This window comes from Falco biarmicus, chromosome 4 (genome assembly GCF_023638135.1).
Source record: "Falco biarmicus isolate bFalBia1 chromosome 4, bFalBia1.pri, whole genome shotgun sequence".
Taxonomy (NCBI): Eukaryota; Metazoa; Chordata; class Aves; order Falconiformes; family Falconidae; genus Falco; species Falco biarmicus.
Window position 1 is genome coordinate 77,129,719 of NC_079291.1, and position 20,409 is coordinate 77,150,127.

Here is a 20,409-nt window from a genome sequence, read left to right on the forward strand (position 1 = left end):
CAATCACAAATTTTCTCCGTAATATTGGCAGCTGGTACTTCAATTAAAGCCCTGGTTTTTTTCACCTAGCTCTAGCCCTGCTGGACTGCTATGCATTTTTTCTGTCTAGCAGTTTCAATAAAAACTCATGACCCAAACGTCCCTGTCTCTTCAGGAGTAGACATGTAATGTATCAAAAATATGCACCAGATCAAATAATTGCTTCTAGTCTAGCTTTCTCATTCACTGCAGTCATTACTGGTCATGACATTTGAATTTGCTGGCAGCCCAGGTCTCAACTACTCAATGAAAGGTGCGAGTACTCAGTGTACTTGAAAATGAAATTTCAGGATAGGGAAATCCAAAATCAGAGGCACTTTGATTAAAGTAGAACTCTTGAATATTTGGCAGCACACAAAATGAAACAGACATCTTACAAAAACGACCAGTAGATCTAGATAGAACCTGTATCTGTGTCAGAAATGGGAATTCAGTGTGCAAAACAAATTGAGTTAAATAGTGTGTTTAACTCATTACATCAACTTTTATATCTCTCATAGTTACAGTGATTCAAGGAATATATTACAGGTTTCTTGAACAAATGGAGCCTGCCCACACTAAATGAGTCAGATAAAAATCAATTACATTGTGGATTCTTAACTGTGGAAATAATCAATGTCATCATTTTTCCCTTCCTAGCAACAAAATATTGGTCCTGGTCAACCAACCTTTTTAGGTTGGTTTGTGCAAAATATTTTTAATATTTTTTATAAATTGTTTTGTGGGTCCTTTGAAAATGGCAAGCCATTTGATATCAAGGCCAAATGTTAACAGGACCTTTTTTAAACAGTGATAAGCACTCTTTAATGCAGTCATTAATTCGTGTTCATACAGAATGTCAAAGGAACAGACCTTAAGTTTTATCATATTGTGTAACGTTTTAGGCTCAGATTGCTAAATTTATTTATACTGGCATAGTCATCCTGGAACCTTTTACTCTCAGCAATGGAATAGGCAACAGAGACAGAGTGGGTTAGTATGAGGTACTACTGTAAGTTTTCAAAATTTAATAATTTGTATCCATTAGTGGTTCTGGGGAAAAGAATAGGACGGGTATCATACACCAAACCTTCTAAAATGTTACATCTGCTGGGAATGCTGTCTTGTAGGATTTCTGGGAGCTGGAAGAAGAGATTAATAGAAAACAGACTTGATACATTGTATGCATTATTTATTTTCAACATAAGTCCATACTGTCTCTAAACAAATACAATGGTGTGATCCTTTTTATATCATCAGGTTTTATTAATTTGCATTATTTCCTCTAACTTATCCCTCAAGGACTCATATATATCAGCATGCACTGAAAACAGATGTTGATAATCCTGCGTGTGTTGTTTACACCTCCAACCTTCATTGGATTCCCTGAATTCCAGATGGCAGATAGTCATTCTATTCTATGTATAAGATTAAGATGGTTTAGTTTCAAATCTGCGTATCTGTCTGTGCTTTTTAATTTTAATTCCAAGGTCTAGACCAACCCTTTTCTGTCCTTTTCACCTTTTGTATTCTTCCATTTTTGTAATTTGTTGTCTTCTTGTCGTGTGCTGAGAATAGAGAAAAATTGCCGCCTCCAACCATTGCTTTGACTGTTTTATCAATCTTTATACAAATTGCTCATCAGAGATAGTACATTTTAGAATTATTTACTTGTTTTATTAGTACTTTATCTAGGTCTCTCAAAGTGCATACGATCATACTTTAAACTGCAGTCAGAAATAAAGTAGAGTGTATGCTACTGGATTTTTCAGAACTTCCAAGTTGTCAAGAACTGTAAGGATTGGCAGCATGATCTAATGCGTACTAGAATAAGTCTTAGAAGATTTGGACTCCTCAGATCTGCACTGTTCTAATCTCAGTTGTTACTAAGCTAAACCTTATATAAGCTTTTCTTTTTCGATGCCTCCATTTCTCACTTTCTATCTATCTTATTTTCAATATACTGCATGCTCTTCTAGAATGGTATATTTTCCTCTGTATGTTCACCAACTTTTTAAAATCAGTTAAATTATTCTCAATTTATACTCTATAAATAAGACAAGACACGTGGTACTGTAAATTATTTATTCAGTGTCATATTCATGACACTTTGTATAACAAATCAAGTCCGATGACAAAATTCTGCTGCTTTATCCAGGCCTCATCTGGAATAAGTCCATGAAAATCTATAATTAAACTAACATAGATCAGTAGTAACTTTAAATGATTTAGTCATAGTAAAATGAGTTTAGCATTTGGTCCATGATCTTGGCTTCAAAACTGCATACTTCAAATTTGGCAGAGTAAAAGAAGCAGGAAAGAGCAGAAATCCCCCTCCTGCACAAACACTCCCCATCCTCAGTTCTCACGTTTATATGCAAATGTTCCTTTATTTCTGCAGATGAAAACTCTTGTGCACTCCATCTGCAAAATCACAAGTAAATGTCTTTAAATTGCAAAATAGAAATTTCCTGTGGCATCCTCATTACAGTAGATAATACCCAAGCTGATGTAATATCAGAGGATCCCATTTGAAGGGGAGGCAACATAGGCACGCTGCGTACTCACCATATTCATCGCCTAGAAAGAGCTGAGCATCTCCAGGCTCCTCCGTGACCCATCCTGCAAAGATATCAAACACAGTACTGTCAACAGAATTTTGTAGAAGAGAGCCCCCTACATATGCCTAGAAAAATGAGCTGTGAAGTTAGACATCTAGATAAATCCAGATCTTAGAATCCACATCTCTGTCAGTCCTTCAGACGCGCATAACTTGACTTAAGAAAAATGGTTGCCTTTAGCAACACATCCAGACAAAGGTAATTTGGTGAGCTGATCACAAGCTCATGTCCCTGTGCGACATAACCGCAGTGTGCTGTCTTGCCAAAACAGTAATGTTATCTCTATGCTTTTTGGCCTGATCTTGATGGTATTTCACTTGCAAAATTCATCCTGAGTTTAGCTGAACTCACACAGCATTCATATGTTCTAGTGTATGACTTCTCAGCCCTCTTAAGAAGATGAGAAGAAAATGGAAAAGAAAGAGAAAAGGTCAAAAATCTCTTTGGATCATTCAGCTAACTGCTCTTATATTAGCATGAGTGGTTCCAGCATTAGACCATGTTCACCTGTTCCTCTGATGGTGTTAGGATATTTGGATAGGCTGCACCTGAGAATGAATACTGCACTTCAGTATTTACTTGCTTAATGTAACAAATGCTGCCCCATAAAGAGGGGAATTGACAAAAACTACTTAATAAAAAATACTTCCTCCAGTGCTTTCCATCTAATGATCATCAAGCGGTTTACAAGCAGGAAATAAACCGTTTTCATTTGTGGGTAATAACACCCCCATTTTACAGATGGAAAAATCATCCAGCCATAGGAATGAATGTGTTTTAGTTGGTGATGTTAACCTTCTCTCATGCTCCGCTACAGATTTCACAAGTTTAACGAGGCACTCACCGCGCCGGCTGCCACACCGCGCTGGCTGCCACACCGCGCTGGCCCATGGGCTCCCGCCTGTGTGCCTGGGACACTGCGCCTGTGGTATCCTTCTCACTGTGTCGAAGCGGGACTCTGGTGCAGGAAAGATTAAAAAAACATCACCTTGCAAGGACTACCTGTGTATTCCTGTCACTCGCCCACTGCATAACATGGTGCTGAGAAACACGGGCGGCGCGTGGGCTGCAGTGGCTGCCCGCCATGCTGCCCATGGGCAAGGCAGGGCCAGGGGTGCCCAGGCTGGGGTCACAGCAGGCCCTGGGGGCAGGGGCACGTGGTGCCTTTGCTTTTTTCACGTTACTTTTGGTTTTTTTTCCCCGAGGAGCAGTTGCTGGAAACGTGTGCTTTTGTGACTGCAATTAACGCCAGGAGGAAACCTGACCAGTGAACATCCTTTCAAGGCGCACAGGACGGCAGCTAATGCTTTTAGGTGACATCGGTTTACTTCAGTTGGCAGGTTAGGAAAAAGCTGAAAATTAGTAAGTATGACAAATAATAATTTCCTTAATTTTCACTTAAATTCACATAAAAGCCAGCGCACGTCTGGGGCAGGCTGCTCTGCCGCCCGCGGCCGCCATGTCTCCGCGCCGCCGCCCCCCGAACATGGCCGTGCCGGGGAGCCACCGCAGCGCCCCCGCGCCGGGCCGGGCCGGCCGCCGCCTCTCCCCCAGGGCAGCCGCCGCCGCCGCCGCCGCCTCCGCCGCCGGGCCCCGCCGGCCGCCCTGCCCAGGCTGACCCCCGCCGGCGGGGCCTCTCCCGCCCGCGCCCAGGCGCCGCCCCCGGCGGAGGCGGTGCCGCCCCCTCGGCGGCCTGTGGCCAGGCGGCGGCTGTCGGCGGCGGCCGCGCGGCGGGCGGGAGCCATGGCGGCGGAGGGGGACGCGTTCGGCAGAGCCCGGGGCAGGACTCTGGCCGCCTTCCGCCAAGGTACGCGCCGCGGGGCCTGCGCCGAGGCGGGAGCGCCGGGCGGAACCTCGGCATAGGGCTGCGGGTTCCGGCGGGCTCTCTTCCCCGCCGCGCAGCCGGGCGGGGGGGCGTGCGGAGGGCAGGCCCGGGGTGCCCCCGGCGGCCGCGGGAGGAGCGCTACAGCCGGAGGGGGGGACGCGGAGGGGCAGCGGCGAGGCCCTGGGGGGAGCGCGCTGCTCGGGGAGCGGGGCGCTGGGCGTGCTGCTGCCGGTGCGGGGCCCCCTGAGCGCGGCGCCGCGGCCGCCCCACGTTGATTCTCCGCGGTCGGCGGCGGGCAGAGGCCCAGGCCCGTGGGAGCGTTGGGGCCCGGCCGCAGCGCGGGGGGCTCCGCCCCATGGGAAGGTGTCAGCGGTGCCCAACACCAGATTTCTTTTAAAATGCTTGCTCGTGCTGCCTAACCTGATCTCCGTAGCTTGTGAAACTGCTGGTGCCAGCACTACGTTATCATGTGTTTGTTGTACCTGTAGGGTGGCCTAACAGTAGTTTGTTGTTTATGTTACTTATAAGACAGGCAGTTGTACCGTAACGAATGGAACTACCTAAGATCCCAGTTTCTTCAGGGTACTCCAGCTTCTCTCGGGACAGAGGTCAGCAGCTAGGTCCTTCCCTGGTGCTCCACCCCGCGCAGAGACAGAGCTGCAAACCCCGGGCAGGGCCCAGGTGTCAGTTGGCTCCCAGCTTCTAGACCTGCCTGCCCCAGGTGAATACGGTGAGGTGGCCACTGCCAAGCCAAAGGTGGCAGCCACCTGCTTACTGCTGGTCCTTGTCTTGTGGCTGGACCAACAGAGGAGTACGTTGACTGTCTGTGTGTATCCTGCCTGTTTGTAAAGTTGTCCAAGGATGGAGGTCCTGCGGTGTGCCAGCGTTGAGAAATCTTTTCCTGTTGCCACACGTGGAACGTATTTTATTTCCTTGTATTTGTTTGTAAATTACAGATTGTATTGGTTTGATGAGGTGGGCAAGGCTATTCGATCCCAACAATTTTGTGGTATTTTCTTGAGTTTCACTGGAAATATTTGGCTTTGCTTGTTGCCAAATAAAGAAAATTCACCGACACTGAGCATGTGAAGTATACATATACAGTTATTCTGGCAACCTATTAATTACAGATGGTGTGGTTGGTTTATAACAGAATGCCTAGCATTTGTTGAGGGGACAGATGGCAGACAAGCCATCTAGTTATATCAACTGTATAGTGAAATTGTAACAAAAGGAGTGTTCAAGGGCAGTGTAAAAATTTCTGAACAGCAGTTTTACCTAAGTACTTTTAGAAAAGTGCCTTAAACATGGAAGAAAAAGATGTGATTTGGGTATCTGTTTTCCAGGTGTGTTTCTTTCTCCTGAAGTGTCCTTGTTTGGTATTCTTTAAATATTAATTAAGACTTAGCAACTGGTTGTTTTAAATCTTGTTCAGGACTTTTTAGGCTATCATAGTCCAGCTGCCATCTTTAGGTACAGTGTTTCTTTGTTAATAATTTACTGAGCTCTTAAGAGGCTGAAGTTGAACACAACCTTTTAATAACAAAATGACCTGGTAAAAAACAACCAAGGGCTGATAAAACTGAGGCAAAGTTTCTTGCAGTTTAAGTTGAAAATCAGTTCTGTTGTTTTCCTCGGGCTTTAGGTTTTACTCCTGTTGAACAGGTGGCTACACAAAACATTTACTACTGCTATGGCTTGGCAGACTGTTTCCTTTTAAAATTTGAAATTCACCATTGAGAGCTTAATTTCCTTTTTTTCTTACTACCCTTTCTGTAAAATCACTCCTCCACATCCTATCTCCTAACAGTAATTTGTTTAGTCTGCTTTCACATAATGTGGAGGTTATACCTGTAACGTGCTCTAATTGAGACTTGATATGTGACAAAACAGCCCCCTCAAATTTAGGGATCTAAATTATCCGTTTAATCAGTGGAGCATAGTAGCAAATAGTGTGTAAATACCCTACTTTATTGGCAAGAGACCTTTGTATGCTTTGGATTTAATGTTTTTTTTTTTAATAAATTCCCTGTCTTTTCTACCTGTGTGAAATTGTGCTTCAGATGCCTACTACTTTTAGCAGTGTTCTAGTGAAGAAACAGTAAATTTTGTCATCACCACTTCTCCCAAAAAGTCGTGGGGTGTTTGGGTTTGGTTGTTGGTTTTATTGATTGGTTTTGTATTTTTTTTGGGGGGGGTGGGGGGGTGGGTTGATTGTTGTTTGGTTGGGGGGGGGAATTGTTTGGGTTTGGGGGTTTTGGTTGGTTTTGTTTTGGTTTTTGGTTGGTTTGGGGTTTTTTCTGTCCCAAGTATACTTTTTTATATTTTTTATATTTTTCTATCCCAAGTAGCATACTATGCAAAGAATTTCTGTTTTCGGTGGAGAACTTTTTTCAAATAGCTAGGCAAGTGACGGTACCATCAGCTTAACTGGTTGAGAAGTTTCTCCATTTTGAACCTGTTGGCTAATTTTAGCTGATGGTTCCAAAATCTTTATCTGAAAGAGGCGGATAACCAGCATTGCATAGTCATGTTCTCAGTTCCAGATGTCACTTTGTGTTCCTCTGTCATGCCTCCCTCACCAGTCTTTTGGAAACTCTTTTAAGTCTATTCAGTTGCTTCTCATATTTCTTATTTTGCTCAGTTCTCTATTCCTTTCCTATATCTGCTTTTTTGCCATTACTGAATGTTGAGGTGGCTCTTCTTCATATCACTTGTTAGAGCTATCGTGGTTTATATGAAGCGGGTGGTGTGTTTCCCATGTGCACTATCCTGCACTTTCTGCATTGAAGTTACCTGCTTTCTTGAACAGTCATTCATGAAGAAGTCTCTCCCCAGTTCTTCACAGCCAAGCCTTATTCTTATACTGCCAAATGGCTTAGTTTTAGCAAATTTCATTTCCTCACTGTTCAGTTACTGGGACAGATTGGTTTGAATTTGTTGAACAGTATAGGTCCTAGTACAGGTTCAGGTGGGATCTGTGTATCATGTCCGTTTTCTTTTCTTCTTACCAGTTTTTTATGCATGGGAGGACTGACTTTCATATTTCAAGACAGCTTGGCTTCCTTAAAAGTCTTTGGTGAATAACTGTCAGATGCTTCTTGGAGATGGTATTAAGTAGATTTCCCTGCTCCAATGTAAAAGTTGGGATTACCTGTTCTGAAGACTCAGTGAGTGCAGTAGTTACTGTCTTTGTTACAGTTTCCATTAACTTGCCTGTCCCGATGCTAGTTTTGCAGTCAGTAGTTACCAGATTGCTCAGGAAACCCTTTACAATGTAGTTGTGATACTGGCCATCTTCTTGCTCCTCTGGTGCAAGGGCAGTTTTAAGCAAGCGGTAACTCCCTGTGGTTTAGCTGGTTTTTTGAGTTCTGTGGATGCCACCTAAGCTGAGCAGCTTGTTATTCTTCATGTCTGTTTGTGAAATCATCTATTGGTAATTTGATTGAGAGAGATCTGATGCACTGTCTATAAGGAAGAATTCTGGCATTACATCTTCACAAGTTCCTTCACAATCAACGTGGATACAAACATTTACATTGTTTTTCTGCTCTGCCTTCATCTTCAGGTGCATCTTGCATGTCTGCAACATCTGTTAGCCTTGGTGTCCGGCACGCTACCTCTTCCTAATTCCTCTAAAAAGGGCTTTATTAGTTTTCAGATGTATGCTATTTTGAGTTGTTATCACATTTTTTACCTTGATTTCTTGGACTTTGGTATCTAACCTTCCAGTGTGTAAAATCTTTCCTGTTTTCTTTATTTGGATGCTTTAGCTTGAAGAGTGCTGTTCTGCTCTTACTAGCATCCTTATGGCTGCTGTTTATGTTGTTTAGTCGGTCTGGATACTTTTTGGTCTTTCTGAAGTTCTTAGTAAATGCTGTGCATATGGTCTGAGCCTCTGGGATAGTGTCTTTGAATAGTTTCCACGCTGTCTTCAAGGATTTTTGCACTTTTAAAAAGCATCGTAATTATATGTAATTCACCTTCCTTTGAAATTAAATACCACTGCAGTTGATTTCTTAATTTTTCTTGCTTTCACATGAGTGTTGGATCTTGGCACGTTACGATTACTGTTCTAGAGCTCTTAAACAGTCATATTTTTGAGCACTGATGAGAACTGCTTCCCAGCTAGCATATTCCATTCCCAATACTGTCTCTAGGCCTCCTATGAATTAGGGAAATTTTAACGTGGGTTTTGAGCAACTTTCTGTGACTTCACCTTGTCATTATGCAAGCCACCCCCCTTCACACCTACAGTTTTGGGCTGTAAAGTTTCTGTAATGAGTTTACATGTTGAATTTGGGTGTGGGCATAAAGGCATGACTAGAGTTTAGCATTCTGTAGCCCTCAGTACAAATAAACTGTATCTGAGGGAGCATTTCCTACCTTGATAGTTATCTAAGAAGTTTAAAAGTATATCTTTTAAAAATAGTAGCACTGCCTAATGTATTTGAGAAGCTGAATTCTGTAAGTCAGTGTTTCTACTGATATTATCTCTGTAGTTTAGGCTCACTCTACTTAATTTCTACAATAATTACTCTTCTAAAGGGTTTTATTTTCTCTCAGAAAAGTTTGATACCTGTTTTGAAAGGTTTTTTTCCCTGTGCCTTCCATAATAGGTTGCCTTGGTCGTTCAGCAGAACCCTCAGTAGTCTCTCAGGTACACGTGGAAGATGTAGCTGAAAGGAATGCGTATTTCATTAGATGGAAATTCTTTTGTATTTGGACATACAGACAATAATGGTGGTATTTTTGAAGCCAGAAGTGTTGATAATTTTTTATATTAAATGAGAATTTATTAAGGATTTAGTGCAAGTCCTTTATTATTTTTCAAGTGGTTCCAGGACTGACAGGAATGAAAACAAATTCTTTTAAAGGTAAACCGCAAAATAATTGCAAGGAAAAAGTTTTAGCCTTTTGTACTGTTTATGATGTATAAATGCTGCCTTCACTTAAAAGATTCCATTTCCCTTCCCATCTATAGCTTCTTTAGAAAACCAAGGTTGTGCTTCTTGGCCAGTTTTACCTAGAAGAGGAGCCAGAGGCACATTTAGAGGCAGAGACTGCTCAGGGCAGGGAACCATGTACATACTTCTGCTATTCTGTGATTTTTCAGAGAAGTGAAATTAATTCCCCTGGCAAACCCAGCATGACAATGAGGGCGTTTTTCGTATTTATTGCTGCCCATGGTATACTGAGCAAGCATTACTATGTGGCCATCAGAGGCCAGCTCACAGTGGTTTATATGAGCAATCTATATGTGTGTTTGTGATCCTTGGAGAGGCAGCAAGAAAAGGGAGGAGAAATCAGAAAAATCAAAAGGCGAAGAAATAAAAGCATGGCAAGGTATTAGCTATTGTCCTCTAGAAATGGTGAGGTTTGGCTTAAATCCCACTTAGGTCCTTGAAGTGTCTTTTTGTGCATGATCACAATACATGGCTGAGGTTTTCTCTTGTGAGTTGCTGCTGACTACTTTGGCCCTTCACGGAATTAATCCTTAGATAAAATTAGAAGCTGGCACCATTTTTCAGCCTATGCTACTAAAAATACATTGCATTGATCCTCTCTCTGTACTTTGGCATGCATGGGAGCAGAAAAAGAGTGGGAAGCTATTGAAACTGAGGCATAACAACATGTTCTGAAGTTGGACTTCTTCCGTGGCGATCAGCTGTGCAGCTCTTAAGGAGGCCTGGGAGCTAAACAGTTTTGAAAAAGGAGTTTTGTGTGGCTGAGTGTGTAAGAGGAGCTCCACAGACATTATTTGCCCTTCAGAAATGGAAACTGTATATACATCAGTTATCTGGTAAATCTACTGACTTTTGTCTGACATTTGCATTTTCTTATTGCTGTGGCTGCTAACAGCCTCTATGCTCATAGGGATGAAGAGCCAGTTTGCAGGTGTTCTCAGCTTCACTCAATTTTGCGATGCAAGAGAGAAGGCAGAAAAAAATGTTTATTAATTGAATCCTAATCTTGTATTGCTTTACCTAGCCTGCACTTTGTATAATACAACTACATAGCTCATCTAAAGGCTTGAAAATTGAAACTCCTAGTGAGAAGGTTGTCTTTGATGTCATTCCTATAAAAGTCATTACTAGCTGCGTTTGAAGGGAAGATAGCAACTGTACATCCTATTTAATTGAAACGTTATGGAGTAACATCTAGGACCTGGATCATGACTAGATGATCACTGCAAAAACAGCTGTTCCCCCTCCCACCACTTGTGCCCAATGCTGTTTGTTACTAACCCTCTGCCAGACTTTGGCATTCCCCTAGCATAGCAACGGAATGATTTGTCTGAGCACTCTTCTTCTGATTCAGTGCAAAGTCCAAAAAAATGGTTCAAACAGTTTTTTGTAATGCCTGACTTAACTGCTTAAGCAGGTGAGGTTCATTTGTACAGCCGAGAGTACCTGTTCTGCTTGAAGGTGATAACAAGCAGCTGGTGAGGGAGAGAAGTAGGGTACAGAAGTTTTGTTAATAATTATCTGAATACAGTCCATTGATAAATCATTTAATTGTTAGGGTAGCGGAGGATGCTTTTACATTCTGTTTTGCAATGCTACTCTCATAACATATTGGTCTGTTGAAAGAGCACTTGCGCAGGTGAGCTGCTGGAATTAGCGGAATCGCACTAGTTGCAACACGTTAGCTGGACTGATGTTGTTATGCCTTGCACAGATAAGGAAAAACTTGCATGACCTCTGCAGACAGATCAGTGAGGGCAATTAAGAGTTACTTCATCAATGAGCTGAGTTCAGAACAGGCTTAAGAGTTGGTGCAAGTGAAAGTTTGCACCAGTGGTGTTGTACCAATGTAACTTTCTTCATGATATTCTGCTTTTATTTATAGTACTTTATAGTAATTGAAACACATTCCTGATAAACAAAAACTTAAGTTGTAAGTTTAAACTGGGTGTCCATGTATTAATTTGTTCACATATGTTCTCTTGTTCCATGCGGAACAAAAGCAGTAAGTATTAAACTAAATCAGTCAATACCACTTCATAAGTAATAAGCTAATGAAATTGGGTTAAGTACCAGGTTTACTTGCTTTTAAATAAAGTTTCTAGTTGGAGTGACCAAATAACAAGACAAAGGTAGAAAATTCAACCTTACTGCTATTTTTTTTGTAACTATTTGAGAAGTTGTCAAATACTGCAAAAGTATCTGTTGACTGAATTATTTGACTAAGACCAGATGATTACACTAAAATTTTGACTAAATGTCATTTATGTAGCCCTGATTCCTGGATCTTTTCTGTTGTCCCTGCTTCACTTTCTTCATTTTATCTTTTTCTTTCCTACAGGAGAATATAGCATATACCTCTGCACCATTTTCAGTTCCTTTCTCTTTTCACCTCCTATCTCTTTCCTTTTCTCCCCACTCTTCTTCACCTCCACCTCTGCATCTTCTGTTTCTCCTTTCTTCTGCCACTTCTTGATTCTGTCTGTGTACTGAACTTCTCTTTTCAAATTCATCTTATCAGTCTCTCTCTCTCTCTCTGCCTCACATGACCATCACTCACCCACTCAAACCAGAGCATCTGTGCACAGTCTTGGAAACATTCAGGTACTTAAAACCTAGAGAGCTACTGTATTGGCATGACTACAAGGCAGGAAAAAAAAAATGTCCATGAAGAATATATTAGAATAGCCCCTGTCTGGCTTTGCAACCTGTTTTGCATCAGCTCTGCGTGCTCCCTGACAGCGCATTGTCTGCTTGCCAGATTTCTCTCTGTTCAAGCAGTATACGTGAAGCTCCTTGTTAGCTGGGACCGGGGCCAGTCCTGCGGCCTGTGTCAGCCAGCCAGCCTGCCAGCTACCTGGCCTGCTGCAGGTGCTCCAGCTGCCTTTGGCCAACAGATGCCATCCCTGGGGCTCTGGAAAGGGAAACACAGCATGTCTGTGATTGAAACGCAGTCTTTTAAAACAAAGACTAGCGGGTTTTTTGAGTAGTTCCTGTAAAAATAAATAGATAAGTGTGTCTATATTTTACTTAGGCTACGGTGGTAAAAATTACTAGTTTCACAAAACAAGTAGATTTTGCTCTGCATTGATTATCATTACTGTCTACTGAGTTGCTGGAAAAGGGACAGGATTAAAAATCCTGCCATGTTGTAGAAAGATTTGAGCTTTTTTTTCCATTAAATGTGTTTGAGGATTGGGCCATCCCTCCAAAACAAGTTCCTGTTTCAGGTTTTCCCTTTTTTCAGTTCTGTTTTGTATAGATCATAAAAGATTTCTGTTGCAAGCTTCCTTAACTGATACTTTTCTATAGTTTTCCACTTACAAAAACTCTAAATTGATTTCTCTGCACAGACAATGCCTTTGATGCAGCACGTAAGCTGTTTTTTAAGGCATTCATATTTTGCCTTGCGAAACATAAGATAAAAACCTAAATTATTTCATGTTATTCAGCTGCTCCATAAGGCTTCTGTTGCAAACTCGTGGATAGATGGATCGTTTCACTTCTCTAAGTTATGTAATTGGAAAAGTTAATTTCATTTCGTAATTAAAAGCTAATGAATGGCTGATAGTTTATAAAATCTATGTTTATTATTTGGAGCAAGGCAATGCTGGTATGAATTAACAGACAGTGTTAACAGATTATAAATAATTTTGTTTAGAAATTAAATGTTACTTTAACTGAATTGTGGAAGCTTGCATTTGGCAAAACGATCTGATGTCATAGCAACAGATGACAACTGGAAGCAGCTTCCAGGTGTTGCCCACATTACTTCTCCCTCACCCCAGCCTATCCATATCCATGGTGCAAGATATGAATTCTGACCTCTTTTTTTTCTAACCTTCCTCCAAAGAAACATACTCCTCTTCTTGCAAAGTAAGACTCTCCAGTCCACTTGGAAGAAAACCAGAAGTAAATGCACGCGGTGAACATGTTACTTGTTTATGTACTGTTATTGGAAGATTAGTTTTGCCTCAAAGTGTATTTAAGATCAGATTGACATAATATAGGAGTATATTTATGGATTATATTGTAATTTGAAATAATTTGCTGTATTATTTTTTGTAGATTCAACTAGGTTGATGTAGTCAGCTTTTAACAGCTTAAATGCCATTTAAGAAAAAACCCAATAACATTAAATGTATTAAGCCAAACACAGCTGTCAAAACTGAAATATTCAGGTAGCAAATGAATGCGTTCAGGCAGCTGGAGAAACTGCAGTGTTCTCATTTTGTACTTTAATTCCAACTTGAGACATAGGTCTTGGAAACAGGATACCCAATTTTTGTTTTTAATTTGTAGCCAACTGTGGCTTTATTTCCCCAGTGTTGAGATTTTATTTATTTTTTTTATTAATGTGCTTGTAGTTCTATGTATCATGCTTCTTTTGTGGTACTTGTTAATATAGCATGCAAGAAACAAGTATACAAGAAATTTGTAGCAGTACAAATTCTGTGGTACACTGCCTGCCCTGATGGAAACGTTGTTTTTTTTCTCAGTTCTCACCTTTTTATCATAGGTCTTGGAGCTATTGTGGCAATTCTAAATTAGGACTTTATTTGCTGCTGCTAATTAGGATGTTGCTGGATTTTGTGTTTGCTGATCCTGGTCCTGTGAATGGCATCAGTTCTAACTCCAAAGAATGCGCTACAACCAATTTCTCTCTAAAAGTATAAAACCGAGACGTATTTAACTCCTTAATAATTTAAGGACAAGTCTACTGGAACCATAAAATGTGAAATGTTGTGTACGTTTTAACTTGTTAATTAAAGAAGCAATAATTGGAGTCTTAAAAGAATAAATTGAAATATAACGTTATACACGTGTGCTGTGTTGTAGTCCTTGTAATTTCCAGTACTATTTGCTGAATTCCTCACATACTTTTCTTCTAATGAGTCTGTAATTACCATGTGGTATAATTAGATTAATATACTTTCATTTATTACAGCTCCTCATTAGAGGAAAATTTTGTACTTCTGCCTTTATATTTCTTCTATATGAATGAATACAGAATTCTGTACTTTCATTAAAGCTCTCTTAACTTAGGTGAAAAGCAATCAATTTAATGATATATTGAAACTCTTACCCTTTTTATAAGTTTCTTGGTGCTTAACTTTCTTTCCCTCTGCCCTTTCTTCTTAGATGATGAGTACCAATGGAAGGGGCCCTTCTACTTCATCCAAGGAGCAGATCCTCAGTTTGGACTGATGAAAGCTTGGGCAGTTGGAGACATCAACAATGGAGATGATGAATGGGGAGAAGAAATCAAATTAACAGAGCAAGCGGTGCAGACCATCAACAAACTAAACCCTAAACCCAAGTTCTTTGTGTTGTGTGGAGACCTTGTTCATGGAATGCCAGGTAAGGCAATTAAAAGTGTAGAATGGGGATTCTAACTCCATTTTCTTTATATTTCAGATGGGCAACAAGGCTAATCTAATTTCCTTGTCTTCACAATATTCTTCCATATGATTTGGTATGCTAGTGTTTTCATGTTTGGGGATAAAAGTGTGCTTTTGGATGATTCTGGAGACTTTATTCTGATTTCTTCATCTGACTTCCTGTATCATTCATTTTAGGTATGTACCTTTGTTAGGTGCTTTCTTTTCAGTGGGCCTGAGGAATTTTCTTTGAAATGGAAGTCCTAAGAACACGTATTAAAATTCTTTCTTATAAATGAATTGCTTCAAGGGGACAAATAGGGACTGTAGCCATTGGGGGGAAAAAACAGTGCCAAGAAAAGAACAAAAATTATCTATAACTTTTTGAGTACCTAAAGTGGATGAAGATCAGAGAATTCTGTGGCTTTCTAATGCTTAATAAATCCAACTGTTTCAATATTTAAATTTTTTAAATGCTAAAAGTTAGCAAATTCCAAGTTTTCGTATTCTGTCCTGTTGCTGTGGGACTCAGAGATCAGTCTGTTTCTGTGTACGGTCACAGGAAGAACAACAGACCATCTAGAAAGGTGGGTTACAAAGTTTGACGGTTAAAACTTTAAAACAGACTGGTAATATTTTTTTATTTTAAGAAGATAAATGCTCTTCTTGGAAGTGAAAGAAAAAGTGATGTTACCACTTGGCAGGTGGTCTGAAAAGCAGATCTAAGCACAGTGTCTTACATTTCTTAGCCTTGGTAAGAAGCAGAACTGCAGACAGCCTTAGCTGTGTAGCTGATGGCACAACAGTCCACCAACCGAGTGTGGAAATACTCCTGTGTGCTTTATGCTACACTCTGCACTCCACTTGCACCTGAGGTAGTGCTTCTGAGCTCTTGTTTGCACAGCAAGATTTTGAGCAGGTTGGAGACCGTTGACTAATTCCTTCAGGGTCCTGCAAAGTGGATTTTAAAGCCTTAGCTGTCAAATTGGCAAGTCAGATTGGTTGATCTTATTTATAGGCTACAGACTTTCTTTTGACCAGAACACGGTTTTAGTGACAAGAGTGGGAAAGTGTAAAACCCAACAATTTAAGCTTGATTGAATGTGTATAACACTTCAGTAGCTTGACCATAATGTAAAGTCTGTCATGATGTGGTTGTTTTATTGGTTTATGTTCTTCCATTAATTTTGGTAGTACAGATTTAACCCAGAATCATAAAATAATCTCTTACTAAGAATCATCTAGCCTTCGTGTTACAGAGTTTTAATAAGTATTTTGATTAGGAATTTTAATTTGTGTGTTTCCAATATGTTACCTTCAGTATTCCTTGTAAGAGGAAGAAAATTCAGGACAGATTATAGGTGTTCTATATCCTATTGAAAAGGATCTTTCCCATACAAATTTAAGTAATCCAGGAAGCTAAGTTAGTTTCATTTTACCTGGGTATTTCTTAAAGGCTCATAAACCCATGCAAAGTTCTGAGTAGTTTTGTCTATATTGACTTTAAACAATGTTACTCTAAGGCTTTTCTGTTGATAGAGAGTAAGTGCAAACCAGAGCGAGCCAGCAGTCTTCTAACTTCCACTGGGTACAGAGCGGCTAGATACAATAAGCCTTGCATGTGGCAGGTTTTATGTTTTGGTTTTTTCTAGTAATGGATATCTGTAGTCATTATTGTCCCTTTTACCAGCATATGTCACAGCCTTTGATACTATTTTAAATACAAACCTGTCAGGGTTTTGCAAAACATTATATGTTGATTTTGCTAACAAATGTGTTAAAGAAGCTGAAGGGATTGCACTACTGAGATATTTACATTGTGCACGGCATAAATATTTGAAGCTGCCTAGTGCAATTTCTAAGAAATTGCAAGAAAGAGCAGTTCATTACTCAATCTTAAGGGTGTTTTCTAGCCTAAATGATTCTATGATTACATCGCTTGAGCCACCATATTTCAATTCATCTAATTCCTTGTCAATTGAAATTATGTTAATACTTTTTTTGCAAGCCTGTGTTATCATATAGTTATATAAAGTAGTTAAGGAAAGGTACTGCTCAAAGGAATTTTAGAATATTCAACTGGAACAATTACTTATCTCATTACTGCCTTTGTATTTATCTATACAAATGGCGTTCTGTGCCTTGAGTTGGTAAACATAAAAGTACAATTTAATTAAATTGTACTTACAAGTACAGTATTAATCAGTCATTTGTCTTTGTGTCTAAACTGATGAGAGAGATGAAAGTGAATCACTGTATGGTGCAGATACGTGTGGTTTAAGACTGACTAGTTGTGTAGAAGGGCAGGGAGACGTGATACAGCAAGGGAGACAAATGCAGTGTCAGAAGAACAATTCATAGAAGATAAATCTAAATCTGTGTGTTTAAATGAATTTGAAACAACACTTCAGTTTAAACTGCATGAATGTTTATTTTGGAAGTGAAATAATCGATATTTTCAAATGATTTTTTCCTACCTTTTCCTCTTGCTTACTTCTGGAGCAGAAACTCCTTCAAAACACAAGATGAGTTACAGAAAACTTAAAGAAAATATATTTTAAAGCAAGACAACTCAAATTCTGTTTTAAAAATCAGTATCAAGATGCTTATTTACAAGTTTTTTTGTTTGGCTTGTAAATAGCTGTTACTGTATCACACCAGGATGTTGACCTTATAAGAACTTACTTGCTGCCTATTATTTTATCAAAATAGCAATCCGCTGATGTTAGAAATGAAAACTTTCCACATTCCTTGCAGTGAAAGTTTTTGGAAAATGTGGAAATAACTGCAGTCATTCTCAAGTTTGCTCCCACATCCATGCTAAATTCCAGGGATTGAGGTGACTTCCTTCTCGTGGAGGAGTACTAAATTAAAATTCTTCTCTTACAAGGGTATGCGTTTAAACCACTAGTGTTTTCTGTACCAGTTAAGACACAGATAAAAAGAAGCCATTATTTCCACTGTCATATGGCTGAAGTCTGTCTCCAGTAATTCCAGTACTAATGCTGTGCTTGAGATTTCATACTTTACATAATCCATTTAAACAATACTAACTTAAAGACACAAAGAGATAAAAAGCTGTCAGCAACTGATTAAACTCTAAACAATTCTAGAAAGTGTTCCATTTCAAAATTGAGTAATATTGAAATCTGCCAGTACTTTCATTGTCTGTAAAAACATAAATTTGAAATTGTAAGTAGACTTTTGGCAACACTATATCAAAAGAGCAAGCTGAGAATTGAAAAATTTGTATTGCAAATACCTTTTCAGATAATTTGAACAAATAGATGCTTGCAGAATTGAAGCCTAGTAGTAATATTTCTTTTCCTGAAGTAGTTTAAGTATTTTCACTGTTCTAGCTGAGGATGCTTAGACCTACGTAATGCGTGTCTGTAGTAGAATGGTAGTGAATAATTTCATACTTCTCCACTGAGGAGTGTCTCCAAGAGTAATTACTGTGTCAATTCCCTTATCATGTTAGCTCAATAAAATGAAGGATTAAAAACTCATTTTTTCAGTAGGCAAAAATCAAGTGTGACGTAGGGCACTGGTTTAACGGTTGTGAATTTGACTTGTACATTTATCTTTAATGTCTCAAATTGCCTTTTAAATCACTTGTATGTGTCACCTATATTAAAACTGAAAACATCTTTAATGAAGGTATCACAGTTACTATTGCAGCATGGTTATTGACAAAAAGCTATGGTTAGCTGAAGTTCAGCAATATTTTATGATCTACTGGCCAATGTTTATCAAGTTCTTTGGATTTTACTGCTTTATAATCAATGCCTGTGAGTTAAAAGCAGGGGGAAGTCAGGTCTTCCTTGCTTCTCTTAATACATTTTTGTCATGGAATATGAAGTGTAAAGAAAGCATGCACAGTAGTCATCTAGCTGAAGCAATGTTGCAGCCTTTTGCAAAGGAACTCCAAGAAATCTCAGAATTCCAGCGGCTAGGAGTGATGAACAGAATCCTCATCAGCTGGGAAGCAATCAGGCACAGCACTTGGAATCCATTACAGATGTCATTAGAGCAACGACGTAATCAGTATCTTGGTATTTAGCTGCTGATTAAAAGTAGTTTGTACTCTGAATATTATTTTCAGAAGTTTTGCTTGATTACATAATCAAGAATAGGATATCTATTCCTGGTAACGCTAATACTGTGGCACACAATCAAGAATTTTAAGCAATACCTTGTAGTACAACTGTGTTACTGAAAGTAATTTCTGTAAACTCGATACTTACAACTAGATACACCCTGATAATGAAGGACTTACATCTGAAGACACTTGTATGCATTTAGTGTACCCTAACCTAGTATGGCAAAAATGGTAGTCTGCAAAATATTGTTGATTGGATAATTGTTTCACTGCATTTTTCTAAAACTCTGGAAATTTATTTCTAATACCAAATTGGAACCTTCTGTTTTGTTTTATGACAACTTCCCATATTGTTGCATTAACTAACACCCTTTCAGTCCAACAGTCCAGCCAGTTTCTCACCCATCTAGTTCTCCACTCATCTGCAACATCCTAACTCCACAGCCTTTTGATGATTATAGATTATTTTGATGATTATAGAGAGGTGCCTCATGGTGAGATCAGCCAGCTCTCTCACTACTCTTGGATGCATCCCATCCGGTCCCATGGACTTGCTTGGGTTGAAATTTTTCAGGAGATACTTGGCTGAATCCTGTTCTGCTACAGTATGTTAAATGTTACAGTATTTCCTCTGCTCCTTTAACGCTGCAAGAACATTTTAGTGAAGATAGGCAAAAGCAGCACTGAATACCTGTCTATTGTCACTGCCTTACTCAGCAGTGGGCCTTGTATTTTCTTATTATCTTGTTGCTGAAGTAGTAGCTTTTGCTGCCCATCATGCTGCTTGCTAGTTTCAGCCCTCAATGAGCTTCAGTTTTCCCAACACCAGCCCTGCATGCCCAGGTACTCTTTCAGCATTCTTCCTTTCAAGTCCATCTTTGCTTCCATCTCCTTTTATGTCCTTTTTCCATCAGTACTCATGCCCGAGCTCCTCGTTGGAGCTCCGTCCAAGGCATTCTCCCAATAGCCTACTTCCTTCCCCCACCAGTATCAGGAAGGACCATTCTCGTATTAGGAGGTGCTTGTCTTTGAAGACATCAACTCTTTCAAACTCCTTTTGCCTTTCAGAGCTGCCTCCCGCAGGATCCCGTATACCAGTTCCCTGAATAAGCCAGTCTGCTGTCCTGAGGCCCCAGATCTGCTGTCTGCCTTCCTTACTTCTCTCAGGATCTTGAACTCCACTTTGGTGGCTGCTACAGCCAAGGCTGCCAGGGCTTAACACATCCCCTAGCACTTCTGTGTTTGTGAGTAGCAGGGCTAGGAGAGTGGGCCCTGGTTGTCCTGTCTGTGTCAAGAGGTTGTCTCAGACTCCCTCCTGGACTGTCAGCATATGTCAGGAAGGTTAGCCTCCGGTAAGAGAGGTCACAGGCCTGTGATCTGGAGCCTTTTTCAAGCTGCTTGTGGAAGACTCAATCCACGTCTTTGCCCCTTTCGGGTGGTCTGTAACAAAACCCCGCTCTCAGTGGCTGACCTGACTCACAAACCTGGTGGCTGT

General features: G+C 40.2%; 1 protein-coding gene across 4 annotated transcripts in view; it reads left to right on the forward strand.

Annotated features, from left to right (window-relative positions):
* The first annotated feature begins 3,863 nt into the window (after nucleotides 1-3,863).
* Nucleotides 3,864-20,409, forward strand: part of CPPED1 (calcineurin like phosphoesterase domain containing 1) — a 49,830-nt gene continuing 33,284 nt past the window's right edge. For 2 of the 4 annotated variants that reach the window (XM_056336317.1, XM_056336320.1), the window contains exons 1-2: nucleotides 4,295-4,446; nucleotides 14,574-14,792. In XM_056336317.1, the coding sequence (XP_056192292.1) occupies nucleotides 4,383-4,446; nucleotides 14,574-14,792 (283 nt within the window). In that variant the 5' untranslated portion in view covers nucleotides 4,295-4,382. Of the gene's footprint in view, nucleotides 3,980-4,294; nucleotides 4,447-11,961; nucleotides 12,036-13,284; nucleotides 13,344-14,573; nucleotides 14,793-20,409 lie in introns of those variants that run through there. The other 2 variants (XM_056336318.1, XM_056336319.1) reach the window with 2 other exon arrangements.